General features: G+C 43.5%; 1 protein-coding gene across 1 annotated transcript; it reads right to left on the reverse strand.

The window, feature by feature from the left end:
* Positions 1–1,578: 1,578 nt before the first annotated feature.
* LOC147430093 (linamarin synthase 1-like) lies at positions 1,579–4,015 on the reverse strand. Its single transcript, XM_086496265.1, has 2 exons — positions 2,899–4,015; positions 1,579–2,772 (listed from the first exon to the last, which is right to left on the reverse strand). The coding sequence occupies exons 1-2, from the start codon at positions 3,998–4,000 to the stop codon at positions 1,823–1,825; spliced, it is 2,052 nt and encodes a 683-aa protein (XP_086352391.1). The 5' UTR covers positions 4,001–4,015; the 3' UTR covers positions 1,579–1,822.
* Between the last annotated feature and the right edge of the window lie 14,401 nt (positions 4,016–18,416).

Genomic DNA, 18,416 nt, shown 5'->3' on the forward strand with positions numbered 1-18,416 from the left:
ATGAACATTCTACCAATGTGTAAGTACTACAAACTAGTACTTATAGTACTATGAGCTAGTGCTTGTAGTAGTTGTGCTAATTGTAGAAAAAATAAGAGTAATTGGGTTTACAAATGAAATAATTTAATGATGTAATCACACACATTAATCAAGAGAATAAGTACACAAGTTGATTTGATGAGAAAGTACCAATTATATTACTAATGGTGCAATTACATGAAGAGTAGGAGGCTGATTAGGGATACACTAATCAATGGAAGAGTCAAATCAACTCCCAATCATAAAGTACGGAAATAAGACTCTAATGTGGCCCTTAAACCTCTTTGATTACCCTCTTTCTCTTTCACATGAGCAGATATTACATAGCTCTCTATATAGAGCTCCATAGGTAGGTAGCTAGTAGGTGCCACTACATAATCATAGCACTGCAGGGCCTATTTGTAGAGATCATAACGTGAGGAACTTAGAACATCTGCCCATGATCTTTGGTATGCTCGTAGACCACATTATGATCTACCAATTTTCTTTTGGAAGCTCCTCCAAATTCGTCCTAGACAGAGAAATCAAATCTACAAAATTGCTTGCTGAGAAGGTTGTGGAGCTCCTAGACCAATTTTCTTGCCTTAATAATGGAAAAAGTGATGTTCCTCCCACCACTCATGGCATGAATGATTGGCTCACGACTAAGGGTGGTTGATTAAGGATGTTGTGACTTACAATGTTGATTCTAAACTATAATATGAAGTACATGCAACCTATCCTACGTATGCATGTGATGTTGATTCTTCAACAACTCAGAAGGTGGTGGTTCTATGGAACCAATTTCAAATGTGGCTGTAATGACCCTTAACATCCTAGGTGCTACGTTCCGACTTGTACCATGGGAGGAGGTGTGTTGTTTCATTAGCACCCCATGGCACCATTAAGAAGAATGTTTACTTTTCCTCCATCAAAATGGCCATGTGTTAATCTACATCATGGGTGGAGGAAGGGGTAGAGTAGTCAGCCTAGGACTACCATTAGTGCTAGGTATTGAGACTCTACAGCTCCACCTCGAGGAGCCAATTGCATTACAAGGTTGTTTGGTTTTGCACATCATATCAATCATGGTTGGTCATGGTTATGCAAATTAGTATTTTATCCACCATCATTTTCTTCTCACTCAAGGAACCTAGCACTGATCCATGGCATGTTCCATTAATGCTCTCTCATTTCTTGGTCATATTAATTTACATGCCAAATAGTTCTCTACATTTACTCATATCAATTTTGGTGTAATTGCTTTTTATCTAGTCTGTTTCAATATCTAACCATGTGTGTTTGAGTGAATTTATTTAGGGCTACTGAACAATACCTTGGTCGAGCTAGCTAGGCTCCCACCTTCCCAAGCTCTCTCTCTCTCTCTCTCTCTCTCTCTCTCTCTCTCTCTCTCTCTCTCTCTCTCCACACACACACACACATGTCACACATACCTAGACATAAGTCATCTAGCCCTGTAGAAAATTAGTAGCAAGTGTTGCTGTGAAACATGCAAACAGAGAGACGTTGTGCAAGAGATAGTTACACATAGAGACGCACTTGCATAGACTTATCGTTTCATTCGCAAGATCCTCATTAAATAGAGGCAAGATAAGAGGTTACAAGAGATGTGATTATGTGACAAAGCCTTGGGGCTTCTTTCCAACAGGCCCCAACTTAACTCTTAAGTTTATAGCAACTTATGTATCGTACTTTCTCATCTTGAAACTTCACCTTGTTTTAGAATGCCAGTGTGAGTGTGACCTTTCACCTTTGCATTGAATTTGTCCAGGCTCTTTCCATGCTACATGGCCTGTTGAAAGTGATCGAATTGAATGTGAGCGTCGTCAAAAGCTGTGAGAGCAGAGTGGCGAAGGTGGGTAGCGCGGATTCGAATGGGGGCCCCAGCCTCTTCCAGCATCAAGCATCTGATGGACTTCTCAATCTCATCGCGCTTCACTAGCACTGCGCCCTCGTCGATGTGTTGGCTGTAGCGCCTCCCATCTGAGACCATGTCTAACCCACACTTCCAGAACTGAACCACAAAGCGTTGGTTGGACATCCGCTCGCCAGTGTCCGCCCAACAGAGCATGGGCACGCCCATGGCCACACTCTCCATCACGGAATTCCAGCCACAGTGAGTGACAAAGCCGCCCACTGCAGGGTGGGCGAGCACGTCCAACTGGGGCGCCCATGGGACAATCAACCCATTTCCTGCACGATGTTGCCTCCCAGACTCGGGTGTGAAACCAGCTGAAATGTCCGGCTTGCGCACCCAAAGAAACGGACAGCCACTCGCTTCTACAGCGTGGGCGAGCTCTTCCAGCTGCTCGTCTGTGCGAGCAGAGATGCTGCCGAAGGAGATGAAGAGCACCGACGATGGGGCCTGCTTGTCAAGCCACTGCAAGCAGCTTCTATCCTCTCTGAACAAACTGGCCCTACACAGTACGCCGTCGTCCTCCTTGCAGCCTACCGGCGCTGTGTCCGGACGACGGACTATGTAGCGTGAGGGAAGCAGTGGCCCTACTCCAAGGGTGACGTAGCCCTTGGAAATCATCGCCTGTACCACTTGGCCCTCTACCTCAGCGAACGTGTTGAGGAGCAGAAAACGCGCTTTCTGCGCGTCGTGAAAATACTTGAGAAACTCGTAATGTAGATTTCCCGTATCATCCCACCCCTTGGGTACGTCATGAAGGCGCGTTGGAGGCAGCCCAGGAATGCCGTCGATTGTAGGCACCTCGGCATCTTGCTTGTCTGCCAAGAATGGTAACTGAGTGAGAGAGAGAGAGAGAGAGAGAGAGAGAGAGAGAGAGAGAGAGGGGCGTCTCCCATACGTGTTACATGTGCATACATGATAAGAGGAGCAAGTACGAAAATTACCTGCTATGGGCACCCTCTTCCCCTGCTGGCCAAGGTCAGCCAAGTGAATTAGTGCTGAGCACGTCGCTGCTGAAGCTGCCCAGAAGCCAACCCAAGGCAGCCCAAACTTGCTCGCAGTGGCATCGCTCCAGCCTAGCAATATGTCTGTCAAAATAAACGCCACTGGCTGCTCTTCCATGATGTTGGAGATGAGTTGCTCCACTGCCTCCTTCATGGTTTGGGCTGCCTTGAATCCCTCCACAGCAGTCGACAAGCGGGCATGTTCTTCTGGTGCGCATCCGCCTTCGACATGCACCATGTGGATGGCATGCCGTCCCTTCTGTTTCTGATGTCCTTGTGTATCCAAGTGTTTTGCTTCACGATATAGTGTGCCATCGTCATGGCGTCCCCCAAGGTGATGTGTATTGATGGCGTGGGCATGGCCATTGGCCTGTGGAGAACCCATGGCTTCATCATTGGCTGCATGTGCCTCTGTAAACATAAGCTGCTGCTTCCTTGTGCTGTCATCTTCTTGAACAGGGCAAACATGGTCATTTATAACAGGTAAATGGGTGTTGACTTCATCATTAATGTGGGAAAGGCAGTTGGCATGTTGAGAATCATGTGCATCTGCATCTTGATTGGCACTATGAAGTCGTTGATGAATATGATGGGTGTTGACAAAGGTGAAGGTGAAGCCATGGGGCACAAGCTGGTTGCAGAGTTGAAGCAAGGGATTGATGTGGCCCTGAGCAGGGTAAGGGATGGCTACAACATGCTTCGCTACCTTGGGCTGTTCGATTGTCATAATATTGAGAGGGAAAACAAGCGATGCGAAGTGCGAGAAGGCCAAGGTGAAGCTAGCTGGGATGTGAACTGCTGAGTGTGTGTGGATGGTTATGTATTTGTTGTCCACAAGGGACAGCGTGAAGGCGCCTTCTCCTCCAAGCAAACTTGGAAGCCTTGACGTCACTGACTCCGGATGCATGATATGAGTTTCGCGACTCGCGAGGTACCGTTTCAAAGTTGAACATGTAAAAACTCTAAACCTTGAAAGAAAAAGTCGCTTCGCAAATAAAAGGTGCTCGAGGCACCCCCAGCTAAAAACCAGTGGCTTTATCATTTATGTGACACTAGTGTGGCCGGCTTGGCCGCCTCTCTCTCTCTAGTTGCATACGCACTGTTCTCACTGTTGTCAGAGATGCAGGGCCACATTGTCGGATGAAGCAAATTGCACCACGTTGGCCCTCTGAATGTCTCTATGTTTAATATATAGAATAGACTAGTGTGGCCGGCGGCCAAGGCCGTCTCTCTCTCTCTCTCTCTCTCTCTCTCTCTCTCTCTAGTTGCACACGCACTGTTCTCATTATTGCCGGAGATGCGGGGCCACACTGTCGGATGAAGCAAATTGCACCACGTGGCCCCTTGAATGTCTCTATGCTTAATATATAGAATAGATGTCCAACCCAAAGAGCAATGGTCAAAGAGTGGCAATGGCTATGTGACATATCTGAACTTTGAAGGAAAAAGGCAAACACCCGCTAGCATATGAGGTCTCTTTAAGAGCTGAGTTGCGCCAAGTGGCGGTGGATAGAGAGACTAAGGTGGTGGCACTCGTTGGGAGAGAAGGCATGTTTGCATGATAGTTGCTAAAAAGCCTCGAAGGTGATTGGCTCTTTACCTCCATGCATTGATTAGAGCCGAGTCCTGCACTGTATTTGTGGAATTAGTAGCTTTAATAAATTTTTGAAGTAAATTCATGAAAGGAGGAGACTTTATTCAAAATAACTAAAATTGAATGAATATACAATGTGCAGGTGCTCTGGAAAAAAATTGAGGAATTTTTCATTTGTTATCTCCTCCTCAATCCTTGTAATACAAGAGGAAAAGTGTGTATTTGCAAAACTACAACTATTCAAGAACGTGTTCCCTTCACGTTATTAAAACTAGCTCACGCGACCCGCCTACCGGCAAGTCTCGCTCGCTCTTACTATGACACACACACGATCAACACGATCACCAATAATCTACGGATATTTTTTTACCCATTGTTCAAATGCAAGTTTTTGTCTCACTCTGTCTTTGGCCCCTTAAGACTACTCCTGCTACATTTAACCTTTTTGCATCTTTCTCTTCTCCTTCCCCCTTTTGCGCGCGCGTGCGCACACACACACACACAGGGAGGGAGAGAGGGAGAGAGAGATATATATACATACACAAACACACATAGAGAGACAAACAGATGAAAATGAATTGAAGTTGAAGGGTACTTACACACATACACACACACACATAGAGAATGCTTAAAGTCCAAAGAGAATAAATAAAATGGGGGGAGAGAGAAAGAGAGAGAGATGACAATGAAATCTAATGTTATGGTAATGTGCTCAAAAGAGTACATCCATGTGACCACGTTCACACACACACTGTTACCATATACATGTGGTAGTGATGTGTGTGAACACACTAGGACCGCCGGGGCATTTTTTCCCTCTTTAGGAGGTTTTTTCCCCCGAGCATTGTATATACGCCCATCACTCTAGGGCTATCTATCTTTCCATTGCACACTAAGTAACACACTCTCTATTGTGTGCCTTGAGCTTCCTTCGTCTTCTCCAAGCTGTGTGTGTTTCTCTGCAACCCTAATTCCAACAATTGGTATCAGAGCAGGTCACGTCCTCCCCGGCTTAGTCGCCAGCTGCTCCAGCACACGCCTGCTTACTTTCTCCGATTTCAGTGAGCTTTGGCGAGCATTCGCAGGTCGACAAAAATTTTGGGACGACTCGAAGAGCTCGGTCTGCTCAGAATTTTGATTAGGGCTCATTTCGGCCTCCGTTTCCACTATAGGTAGTACTGCACAGGCTATTTCGTCATTTTGTGTAAAATTTTTGTCAGTGCCGTTTTCTACATAACAGGTGCCTTATAGTCTTCTACGGTTTGTGTTATATAGCACAGGTTGTTCCCGATCCATTTCTCCTATCTTCGCGCAGTTTTCACATCAGGTGCAGCATTTACCATGGCTGACAACAACAACACAGATGTGTTCAAGATGTTTGTTGCTGAGGACAGGTTGGATGGGGACAACTACCCTATGTGGGCTTATATGATGCAACATGTTCTTGTGTCAAAGGGTGTCTGGAACATTGTGCAGGGCATTGATGTACGTCCTGCTTCTGAGGATGTAGGCGATGTTGAGGATGTTGCAGGTCTTGCTGCAAGAATTGCAGCTGTTAGAGTTGTTTTGCCTACGACAGAACAAGCTCGTTGGGATGTTAAGGATGCGCAGGCTCATGCATTGATTGCATTGTCTGTGAAGCGCACCATTGTTCCTCACATCCGTTCAGCAAAATCTGCAAAACAGGTTTGGGATATTTTAGCAGGTCTTTATGCAAGCCGCAATGAGGCTAAAATTGCTTTGCTGCGTAAAGAGCTGGAGTCGAAGATTATGCATGAGGAAGATGATATGGACACTTTCCTTGCTAGTGTCAAGGATATCAATGAGCAGCTTATTTCTGCAGGTGAAGTCATTTCAGACAGTTCCCTTGTGCAGACTGTTCTTAATGCCTTACCAGACTCCTACCAGACTTTTGCTAGTACTTGGAGACTTATGACCCAAGGAAATCCAGAAGTTGTCAAGTTTGATGCATTATGCACATTGCTGTTGCAAGAGTCACTGTCCAGAAAAAACAGGACTAGACAGCGTGCAGTTGAACAGGCTTTTATTGCTTCTCAAAGAAAGAGTGGTAACAGTTATGCAGCCACTTCTTATGGTTCTGCTGCGAGTGGCAAAAATTCTGTTCCTAATGCTTCTGCTAGTAGTACTTCATCTGGCACTTCTGGTGATAAGGGCAAAAAGAAGATGCGTTGCCATTATTGTAAAGCCAATGATCACTTGATCAAGTCGTGTCCTAAGTTGAAGGCCAAAGAGGCCAAGAAGAAAGAGGGTGGTTCCACTGCAAATGCTGGTTCCATTACAAATGCAGTCATTGTTGAGTCTTCTCTGAAAGGAGACTGTGTTGCTGATGTTGATGCAGAATGGGCTTTTAGCGCAAAGTGCACTTACAATCCTGCTCTCCATGATGCATGCTTGTCAGTTGCTGCAGATTCACATGTGTGGTATTTCGACAGTGGTGCTACAAAGCACATTACCTCACATCGTGAATTGTTTACCTCTCTTGAGTTTGTCCCTCATGGCAATTCAGTCACTTGTGCCAACAACGCCTCTTATCCAGTTCAGGGAGTTGGAAAGATTGTGCTTACTGCTGCTAATGGCAGTTCTTTCACACTTGCTGATGCACTTTATGTACCTGGGATCAAGAAGAATCTCTTGTCTGTATCTGCACTTGCTAGACTTGGACTTGTAGTCAAATTTGTGGATGACAGATGTACAGTTCATGATCTCAGTTTTGGTGATGAAATTGTTGCATCTGGGCTTTTGTGCCGTGGGCTGTATAAGCTCACTTTGTATGACAAGTGTGGAAAAAATTTTGCAAATGTTGTTGCAGATTCAAGGGCTATTTCAGATGCAAAACTTTGGCATGCACGTTTTGGTCATCTGAATTTTGCCAGTTTGCTGCGTTTGCAGAAATCTGATATGGTTGCTTCTTTGCCACCTCTTGAAGCACCTGTCAAACATGTTTGTGAAGGCTGTATTTTGGGTAAGATGCAGCATTCTAAGTTTCCAAAGGATGGTTCAGTTCGGGCCACATGCAGGTTGCAGCTTGTGCATAGTGATGTTTGTGGGCCCATGCAAACTCCGTCCTTGGGCAATTACCTGTACTTCGTGAATTTCATTGATGATTACTCCAGGCATGCATGGGTATTTCCGCTTAAAGCGAAGTCCGAAGTTTTTATGTGCTTCAAACAATTTCTGGCTATGGCTGAAAATGTCTCGAAATGTACTATGGGCACCCTCCGTTCCGATCGAGGGGGGGAGTATATGTCTCATGATTTAATGCATTTCTGGCTAGTCGTGGGATAAAACACCAATGTACAGTGCCTTATACGCCTCAGCAAAATGGTGTTGCTGAGAGGAAAAACAGGTCACTGACGGAAATGGCACGATGTATGGTCAAAAGTCAAGCTTTGCCGCATTCTTTTTGGCTTGAGGCCATCATGTGTGCCACTTATGTACTAAACAGGTGTCCTACAAAAGCTTTGGAGTCTATTACTCCATATGAAGCATGGCATGATAGAAAGCCTTCTATTGAGCACATGCGTGTTTTTGGTTGTTTGGCATATGCTTTGGTGCCACAAGTGCAACGCAGAAAATTGGATGATAAGGCTGTCAAATGTATTTTTGTTGGTTATAGTGCTGAAAGCAAAGGTTATAGGTTGTATCATCCGCAAACAAAACGTATTTTGGTTTCTCGGGATGTAGTGTTTGTGGAAGATTCTGTTCAGCCCTTGCTGTCATGTACTAGAGACAGTAATGTAAGCTCACAGGACATTTATGACACTTTGTTGCCTCTTTTCAGTGGAGGAAATATGAATGTAAGACGTTCCAATGAGGCAAATGTACAGCCTATGGGGGTTTCTGAAAATGTTCTAGATCATCCTATTACTGATGGAGATGTACATGATGTACTTGATGAGGAAAGGGCTGAAAATGAGCAGGCTAGAGGTATGCCAAAATGGCTGGTGCACACTTTGCGTGACAGTAAATTGGATGCACCTTTGTCTAGTCGTACTCGTTCAGGCTCTCACCATGCATCTTACGCATCAGATTGTCATGCTTTGGCTGTGTCTAGCTTACATGATGTTGAGGAGCCTCTGTCTTTTGATGAAGCACAAAATTCAAAAAATTGGATGGATGCCATGCAATCAGAATATGATGCACTTATAGAAAATGACACATGGACTTTATGTGATTTGCCTCCTGGCAAAAAGGCCATTGGTACGAAGTGGGTTTACAAGTTGAAACGCAAGCCGGATGGTGAGATCGATTGCCATAAGGCTCGACTTGTTGCAAAGGGTTATGCACAGCAAAAAGGCATAGATTATGAAGAGACTTTTGATCCCACTTGTCGTATGACTACTGTGCGTTTTCTATGTGCATTGGCAGCTCATTTTGGTTGGGATGTACATCAATCAGACATTGTTACCGCTTTCTTGAATGGTGACATATTTGAGGAAGTTTATGTAACGCAGCCTCGCGGTTTTGTCATAAAAGGACAAGAGGACAAAGTGTGCAAATGTAACAAGGCTTTGTATGGGTTGAAGCAATCTCCTCGTGCTTGGTATGAGAAAGCCGACACTCATTTGGTTAAACGAGGCTTTCGTAACAGTCCAACAGAAAGCACATTGTATGTAAAGCGTGAGGGTGATGTACTTCTCATTGTGGTTCTTTATGTTGATGATTTGCTGATCACTGGACCAAATGAGAGACATATTGCTGAATTTAAGGCTGATTTGAATGCTACTTTCAAGATGAAAGCTTTGGGGCTGTTGCATCATTATTTGGGTATACAGTTTAAGCAGTGTGATGGTGGTATTGCCTTGTGTCAGAAAAGTTACATAGAGACATTGCTATGTAAGTTGGACTTGAGGATTGCAAACCTATTGCCACTCCCATGGAAACAGGTTTGAAGTTGAGTCTACATGATGCTGGTGATCCTGCTGATGTCACTCTTTACCAAACTGCTGTTGGCTGCCTCATTTATGTATGCAACACGAGGCCGGATATTCAGTTTGCAGTCTCACAGGTCAGCAGATTTATGCATAGCCCAAGGTCTAAGCATTGGGAGGCTGTCAAGAGGATTTTTCGCTACCTTAGTGGCACTTTACATCTTGGCTTGTTTTATCCCAAGGGGAGATCATTGCCGCCAAACTTACATGCTTTTTCGGACTCAGATTGGGCTGGTTGTTTTGACAGGCGAGTGTCCACAAGTGGTTTTTGTTTCATGCTTGGCAATTCATGTATATCATGGTTGAGCAAGAAGCAACCTATTGTGGCCACTTCGAGTTGTGAGGCTGAGTATAGGGCAGTATTCATAGCTACGGTTGAGTGTGTATGGCTCAGACGCCTTATGGCTGATTTGGGTGTTGGACAGGACACTGCCAACACTATCTACACTGACAGTCAGAGTGCATTGGCAGTTGCGAGGAACCCAGTTTTTCATGCTCGCACAAAGCACATTGAGGTGCATTACCACTATGTCAGGGAGAGGCTCTCAGCAGGAGAAATCAGCTTGGCTTATGTGCCAACACAAGACAACCTTGCAGATCTTTTCACAAAGGAATTGTCTCGTGAGAAGCTTGAAGCTTTCCGCAAAGCTTTGGGCTTACTCCCCTTTGTGGACTGATCTTGTCCTCAGGGCATGGCACTTCCCTTTACTCATGTGCCAGCTCTCGTTCACCGCATCACTCCAGGGGGGATTTGTTACCATATACATGTGGTAGTGACGTGTGTGAACACACTAGGACCGCCGGGGGCATTTTTTCCCTCTTTAGGAGGTTTTTTCCCCCGAGGATTGTATATACGCCCATCACTCTAGGGCTATTTATCTTTCCATTGCACACTAAGTAACACGCTCTCTATTGTGTGCCTTGAGCTTCCTTCGTCTTCTCCAAGCTGTGTGTGTTTCTCTGCAACCCTAATTTCAACACACACAGGGGTCCAAAGAGAGAGAGAGAGAGAGAGAGAGAGAGAGAATTGACCGTGTGTGTGTGTGTGTGTGTGTGTGAGAGAGAGAGAGAGAGAGAGAGAGAGAGAGAACATGTATGGACAAAATCTTCTATTCTCATAAGCCATTTCACTATTTTGAGAAAGTTAATACCATTTCAATTCACTTTCATCTGTGTGTGTGTGTGAGAGAGAGAGAAAACATGTATGGACGCAATCTTCTATTCCCATAAGCCATTCACTATTTTGAGAAAGTTAGTACCATTTCAATTCACTTTCATCTCTCTCTCTCTCTCTCTCTCTTCTAGTCTCTTAGGCCATTTGACCCTTTTGAGGGAGTTAACATACCATTTGAATATACCCCCTCTCTCTCTCGTCTCTATTTTTTATCTTAAGTCACTCACATTGAACTCTCTCTCTCTCACATGGATGTACTCTTTTGAGCACATTACTATAGCAACTCATTTCATTGTTATCTCTCTCTTTTTCTCTCTCTTCCCCCAATTTTTTGGCCTGTCCAAAGGGCAAAGGCTATAGTGTTGCCTTCTCTTTTTGCTGACTAAAATAAAAAAAAAGTTAAGTTTATTTTTAAGCATTTTTTGATAGAGCAAAAATGTTGATTGGTTGAAATAAGATAGTGGGCACTCATTGAAATGTAGTATGTAAATGCAATTATGGACATGTCTTGAGTTTTGAAATAGAAAAAAAGTTAAGTTTATTTTTAAGCATTTTTTGATAGAGCAAAAATGTTGATTGGTTGAAATAAGATAGTGGGCATTGAAATGTAGTATGTAAATGCAATTATGGACATGTCTTGAGTTTTGAAATATGAAATGAACGCTCATATATCAAGGAAAAGATTTTGGGTTGTCCAATGACTTTGAAAGCATGAAACTTTGACAGCCTTACATGTTAAATGATAAAGCCTTAGAGGCTCCACAAATCCCAAGAGTCACATTTTCTTTTACCCACCTTTTCATTTTGAAATTTGAGAAGTTCTTTTACTCACCTTTTCACTTGAGGTAATAGACTAAAGTTGTCATTTTTGTTGGTTAAAACTTTATGAAAGGAATTTATCATTTAGAGCTTTAATCTTTAAAGATTTTATATTTTTATTTTTAGAGATTTTAAAGCTAAGTTTACAACTTAAAGATGTAGAACTTTTAAAGTAAGGTCTCCAATGATTCAACGAGGACATATATTAAAAGGTAAAACTTTGAATTAAAAAAAGTGAAAATATTACATGGATCCATAGGTAGGGGAAGCGTCACCCCGAGACACTAAAGTTTTAGGACTTAGAACTTTAAAGCTTTTAGAGTGGGATTTACAACTTAGGGATCTACAATTTTAAATTTGTAAAAAGGGCTCTGGAGCTTAAAAATGTAGAATTTTTAAAGTGGGATGTAGAGCATAGGGATCTAAAGCTTAGGGTGTAGAGCTTAAGGGTGTTGTTTTAATTCGATTCTTTGTGCTTATGTTTTTTTTTTTTTTTAAGGTTAGAGATGTAGAGATTGTAAAGTGGCATCTAGCCTCAGAATCGGGGTGAGGGCAAGGCCTAAAATTGACGCCTTTTTTTTTGTCAAGGGCTATTTTGCCTATCAAAACAAGTGCTTTAAAAAAAATTCATGTCATTTGACATGCTAGAATCTCAAAATTGCCTGTCATTTTCTATATTTATATCTTTAAGTTTACGTTATATATGGAAATGATATAAGTTGATTGCATTACACAAAGCATATGAAAGGGGGCTTGAAAAATTGTATGTCAAAATGAAATTTTTATCATGCCTGGCAGGCCTGGTGATTTTATCACTTGTTTATTCTCTTCGGTCTTTTTCTTCTCTCTCTTTCTCTCTCTCCCTCTCTCTCTCTCTCTCATATTTTTATGAATTTGGTTAATTCTCTTTGGTCTTTTTCTTCTCTCTCTTTCTCTCTCTCTCTCTCTCTCTCTCTCTCATATTTTTATGAATTTGGTTAATGTAATGGTCTTTTTCTTCTCTTTCTCTCTCTCCCTCTCTCTCTCTCTCTCTCTCTCTCTCTCTCTCTCTCTCTTCGTTGCATGCATGAGCTCCAGAACGCATGAGAGAGAGAGAGAGAGTGCGGGGTGCGCGAGAGCGTTTTGCTGCCCTTGCATTGTTTTCGTTACTTTTTTGCTCTCGGGCACCAACTGCAAGTTTTATGTATATGATCATTTTGAGCCTCCATTGAGAGGCAAGATTCTACCGTTGTGGGTGCACAACAAACATGCCTCTCCTCCCCTCGCCACCCTTTTGTCTGTTGTCGGGCACTATCAATTTTTGCCTTTGTAAAGGGGAAGGTTAGGATTTTGTTGTTGGGTAGCATCAAGAGAACCCATTACCTTCCTCCCAAGAACTTGGAGTTAGGTGAGGCTTCTATTGCTTCTCTCTATGATGGCGATCAAGGAGGCCTCAACTTTTGAAGTGCTCAAGAGCGCCTCCCCAACTTTAGATACAGAGCCTACAGAAGTGCATGAACTTGCTCTGGATGACATCCTCATTGATAGAAAATTTATTGAAAGATTACTTAAAACCTCAACTTACAAAGGTATGGTTTCCAAGATAATGACCTAGATTTGTGGAATGCTCATGTCTCTCATCCATATGGGCTTGTAAGTATCGTTCATTAGAGAGTGAGAAAGAGAGAGGGTGCGCGAGAGTGTTTTGCTGCTCATGTGTTCTGGAGCTCATGCATGCAACGGGGAGAGAGAAGACGTATGCAATGGAGTAGGGAAGACGATAACTGATTCAATTGCTGAGGTGAGTAGAAACTGTCGGAGCTCAAACTCACACAAAAATAGCATGAGCTATCCTGCTCCACACACACACACACACACACACACACACACACACACACACATGTGCAGAATCTGCAGAATCGTGCCTGCTCCACACACACAGACACACACACGCATGCGCGCGCGCGCACACACACACACACACACACACACACACACACACACACACACACACACACACACACTTACACGTGTCAAGGGCCTCCATTTTCCATCCCTTGACCAACCCGCCTGTAATCATTATTTACCCCTTCAACAATAGCTTTATCACGTGCTTAATGTTGATGCCTTAATCATCACTTGTTTCATAGTCTCCATTACTGTTGGTCTCTTGCCCCATACACGCAGAGAGAGAGAGAGAGAGAGAGAGAGAGAGAGAGAGAGAGAGAGAGAGCATGCTTTTCAATACCTTCGTCTAGTGAAACTTTGCCCTAACTATGGGTTGCTGCTTCTCTGCTCACCCACCCCCCCCCCCCCCCCCCCCCCCCCCCCGTAGTCAACCACTATTTTCTCAATCAGGGGTTGCAACTTCTTAAGGGCGGAAAATTTTTTCTTGAAAATTATGTCGGGAGCTCATACTCACATGCTCAAACAGCTGCGGCTTGCAAGGAGTCCGGAGATCATGACCGGTTGCATTAGAGGGCGAGATGGAGGAGAGGGTCAGAAGCTGCAATTTTTCGCTCGGGAGACTGTCTTCTTGAATGTGTGTGAAGGAGTGCTGCATAGAGTCGGAGCTTCCATTGATGGAGCTCCGAAATCTATGGTCTGATAGAGGTTGTGTTGCATTGACAAAGGTGACCTTGCAGCGAGGGTATAAGCGATGGCGGCAAGCTGGGAAGCTAAGTTGAGCATGGGGTTAATGTGGCCCTACTCTACGAAGGGCGAGAACAGAAAGTGAGGGCCATGGCCATTTTCGGCTGACAAAAATTTCCTTATTTCCAATGAGCATTTGTGGAGTTATGGATAAACGCGTATTAGCACCCTTGGTTTCATATACTGTCATCTCTAAATGCGCACGTCATTGCACGCGCTACGTTCACCATCACGTGCTTAATGTTGTAGCTTTGCCGTAACTATGGGCTACTGCTTCTGTGCTAGCCCCCCCTCTTCCATGAAGAGAGATCGCCCCAAGGATAGACCCTCCCCTCTCAAGATCTCAATACCCTATGATTCTTAGACCTGCCGCACCCGCCACAGCAGCAGCACTCGCACCCCGCCATCGCCGACACAACAGAAACACCCGTACCCTGCCCTCAAACCTGCCCACCTTGGCCACCATCGCCAGCATGTAATCATCCATACATACTCCCCCGAGGTCATCCAAATCGACTCCGACAACTTCCATCAACTCATTCAACGCCTCACAGGTCCTAGCAGTCATACCCCCCCCACACACACACACACACACGCCTATTGTTTCTACACAGTAGTCGATGTTTCTTCAAGGTGCTTGGAGGCGGGTTTCTTCTATTCATGCACTCTCTCTCTCTATCTCTCTCTGCAACACACACACACACACACACACACACACGTTGTTTTGCAGTGACCTTTGAAATACCTTGCAGCTGTTGTCGCACCTTGCTATTCTCTCTCTCTCTCTCTCTCTCTCTCTGTTGTACTTCACATAGCAGGTATGAGGGCGGCGGGCTGTTGCTATGGGCACGTCTGAGGGCGTGTGAGGGCCGGTTGAAGATGCTACCATCAACAACATGCAATGCAACTAATCGAGGGTAGGGTGTGCAGAGCCGACCTACTATGTGTGTGCATGAAAAGCAGAAGTACAACGTGGTTGTGTCCCTTCTGATGAGCAGAAAATGCATAGACAACCAACGGTAGCTACACTCGAGCAAAAGCAGTCTGAGCTCGCAACAACCCTACTTGAGCTGTCAAGCATATGACGGGTAGGGCAGCTTGGGTCTAGCACGGTAGCTTGAGGGAGATATGACAGGTTGCGAGTAATGATGGGTTACAGGTACAATAGGGCAGCTTGGGTCAACCAGGGTAGCTTGAGAGCAATTAGGGCTCATGTGAGGAACACCTTGTGTGCAAGTGAGTGTCTGCTCCACGTGCGCACACACATACACACACTAAAACGTCCGCAGTACCAAGGGAGAACGCCATTTTTGTGGCATGCCTGCTTGACACAAACACACACACAACCCCCCCACACACACACACACACACACACACACACACGCACGCACGCACACGCAGCAGTATCAAGGGAGCAAGCAATACCTTGCTTTGACGTCGACGTGCTACATGCGTCGTGCATTTTTGCTTCTTTCTCTCTCACTATCTCTCTCGTGGGTCTACTTTGCTGAGCAGTGGGAGGAGTGAATATGAGCGAGCAAGGAATTCGGCCATCACCAAGCAAATAAATGAGGTTGAAAGCATAGCATAGTGAAGTTGAAAGCCTCGCAGAGCCGCCACAAAGCTGGAAAGAACTGTTATGCAGGCGTCGTTAATGTGAGCATGTGCTCTTGCTTTTTCTTCTTTTTTTTTCCTCTAGCCTTCAGGTCGCAGCTTTAGACACGTGGCTAATGGCTTCCAAGCGCCATATTATGTTAGTAGATGGAAGAAGGGTTGTGTGACTACTATTTAAAATGATTGCCTCCATCCCACTAATTTCCTTAGTACCTAGGAAGACCCGGCTCTTATCAGCTGAGAAATAGTGTAATCTTTCAAAAAACCAAGAGGATAGTGGACTGATAGGAGGGATACTAGAAGGTAGGAAGAGGACTATTTGTGGAAGATTCCATGGTCACTTAGCCCTGCTAACCTTTGGTGCAACCGAGCTCTAAGTCTTCCCATTTAGAGTTGAGTCCCACTCTCTCTAAAAGGATTAATTGTATTTAACGTATATTGTGGTCACACACAAATATTATTTTTGTTTAGTGAACTTTTTGGATTTTGTTACTCGCAAAGTAGAAAGAGGGATCCCCTACAAAGAAGGTGAACCAAGCCTGAGCTCTTAATAATCTTAATACACCTTTTTGTGATAATTTAAAAAATTGTGAGTATTTAGGGAAAGTGGAAGGCAAGTTGCAAATCTTTCTTAGTTTAGAAATTTCTATACTACTGGGGCCACGTCAAAGCCTCGTCTGGATAGAAATGGCTAGGAAAGTGAATAATAAGGGTCTAATTCGGTTTGAGCACTTTTGGGACGAAAACAGTAAGTGTTGAAAAACCATTACCTCTCTAGCAATTCATTATCATTTTAATGGGTTTGAGATATTGCTTGTTAACAGAGTGATAAAGGAACTTGATAATGTGGTTATGCCAATCTTTGAATCCAAGTTTGAGTGGAATGCTTGGAGATGGCTCGATAGTAGCCTGTTTTGGAAACCCCAAGCTAAAGGCATCTACCATGCACTTATTTATGGGGAAAATTGGTTTAGCCTCCTAAATAAAGTATGGAAGAGACAATGGTCGGAAGATCGGTGGAAGGTAATTATAGAGACATCTGGAAGCCAAAATGGCCCCTGTTCATGAAGATCTTCTTGTGGAAGGTGTTGTGGGGTGCGTTGCCGACAGGCGTAAAGATTAAAGAAAGAGGAATCGGGTTGTAGGATAGCTAGTGAAGATTTGATCCACCTATTCACGGAATGCCAGGCAATCAGAGGATTATCAGGGAAAATCTGCAAGTGGATCCAAAGGACATGGCAAATTAGGTTCCTTCTTTCTACTTTGCGAGTAACAAAATCCAAAAAGTTCACTAAACAAAAATAATATTTGTGTGTGACCACAATATACGTTAAATACAATAATATTTGTGTGTGACCACAATATACCTCGTCTGATTTGTTCCTTGGTGACAAGAGGTTGGGAAGTCCTAGTCTTCTTGTATGCACTCAAATAGTCAGGTACTGCTTCTTCCATCAGTTATGGCAGGCGAGGAACCGTCGGGTGTTTGAAGGAGAAATGGCTGTAGCAAGCTTTTCGGAGATTATACAAGAGAGCAAAGTAATGGTGCATGATTGGATGCAAACAAGACTTGAGTGATTGGTTTAGGACTATCAAAGTCATGTTGGCACCGATAAGGTAAAGCCTAGAAGGTTAGCTCAATATGTTGTAAAGGCGTCCAGTTTGTTATCTTCCAAACTTCAAGGCTCGGTTTGAGCTTGAGGCCATTCTGTATTTCTTTCGATGGTTATATTACAATTCACTCACAATTGTGAGTTTTGTAAAAATAAAAGTAAAAATCTAGAATACCACTAATCATACTAATGTATAGTAAAGACCAGGCTTCTATACTATATGTCAAGCAGCTTAAAATTTGCAAGGAAGGAGAGGGCCTCCACGTGTCACTCCCTGGTTCACTTCAAAAAAACCTTACAAAACATGTAAAGTGAAAGGTCAGATTGTAAAAAAAGACAGTCTTTTGTAGAATGTAAGAAATGACAAACCTTTTTAAATGTAAAGTCAAAGACTTTCTATTCTACATAGAAACCAAAAAGGGATAACTTTGGTTGAGGTTTTGTTACCTTGATAGAAATTTTTGAAGATATAACACAAAACGAGAAATTTTAGTGATTTTTTATTTATTTAATGAAAATGTAATTTTTGAAGATATATTTTGCTTTATCTTTTCAAGTGGCTCTTTTCAATACCAATATTGATATTTTTTTTGAAAAAATGAAAGTGTGTATTTCTTTAAAGAGCTTAAGGAAAAAGAAAAAGGTCACCTCATGTTGACTTGGGAGTGTCTCGCTTGAAGGACATGTATGGCATGCAAATGCAAGGGTTGCTATCCATGTAATTGACACACACACACACATATAGATAGAGAGAGAGAGAGAGAGAGAGAGAGAGAGAGAGAGAGAGAGCATTGCCTATGTGTGCGTACATGTGCACATGCATGAGAGAGAGAGAGAGAGAGAAGGAAAGATTTATCGTTGAGCTCATGCACCCTTCAAATTTTCACAATATTATTTTTCTGGCATTAGTGTATTTTCAAGGGGCTTTTCTCAAGATCAATATTGACATTTTTAAAAAATTTAAGTGTGTATTTTTTTTAAAGAGCTTGAGAAAAAGAAGAGGCTCCCCTAATGTCGGCTTAGGGTTGTCTCGCTTTGAGGACATGCATGACATGGTCGTT

This window comes from Adiantum capillus-veneris, chromosome 22 (genome assembly GCF_014529385.1).
Source record: "Adiantum capillus-veneris isolate H3 chromosome 22, ASM1452938v2, whole genome shotgun sequence".
NCBI lineage: Eukaryota > Viridiplantae > Streptophyta > Polypodiopsida > Polypodiales > Pteridaceae > Adiantum > Adiantum capillus-veneris.

Bases quoted from the DNA above. Each gene is read 5' to 3' on its own strand.
- LOC147430093 (XM_086496265.1), bottom strand. From the start codon at position 4,000: ATGATAAAGCCACTGGTTTTTAGCTGGGGGTGCCTCGAGCACCTTTTA. The intron at 2,773-2,898 runs GTAATTTTCGTA...CATTCTTGGCAG, and splicing joins GAAGAGGGTGCCCATAGCAG to ACAAGCAAGATGCCGAGGTG.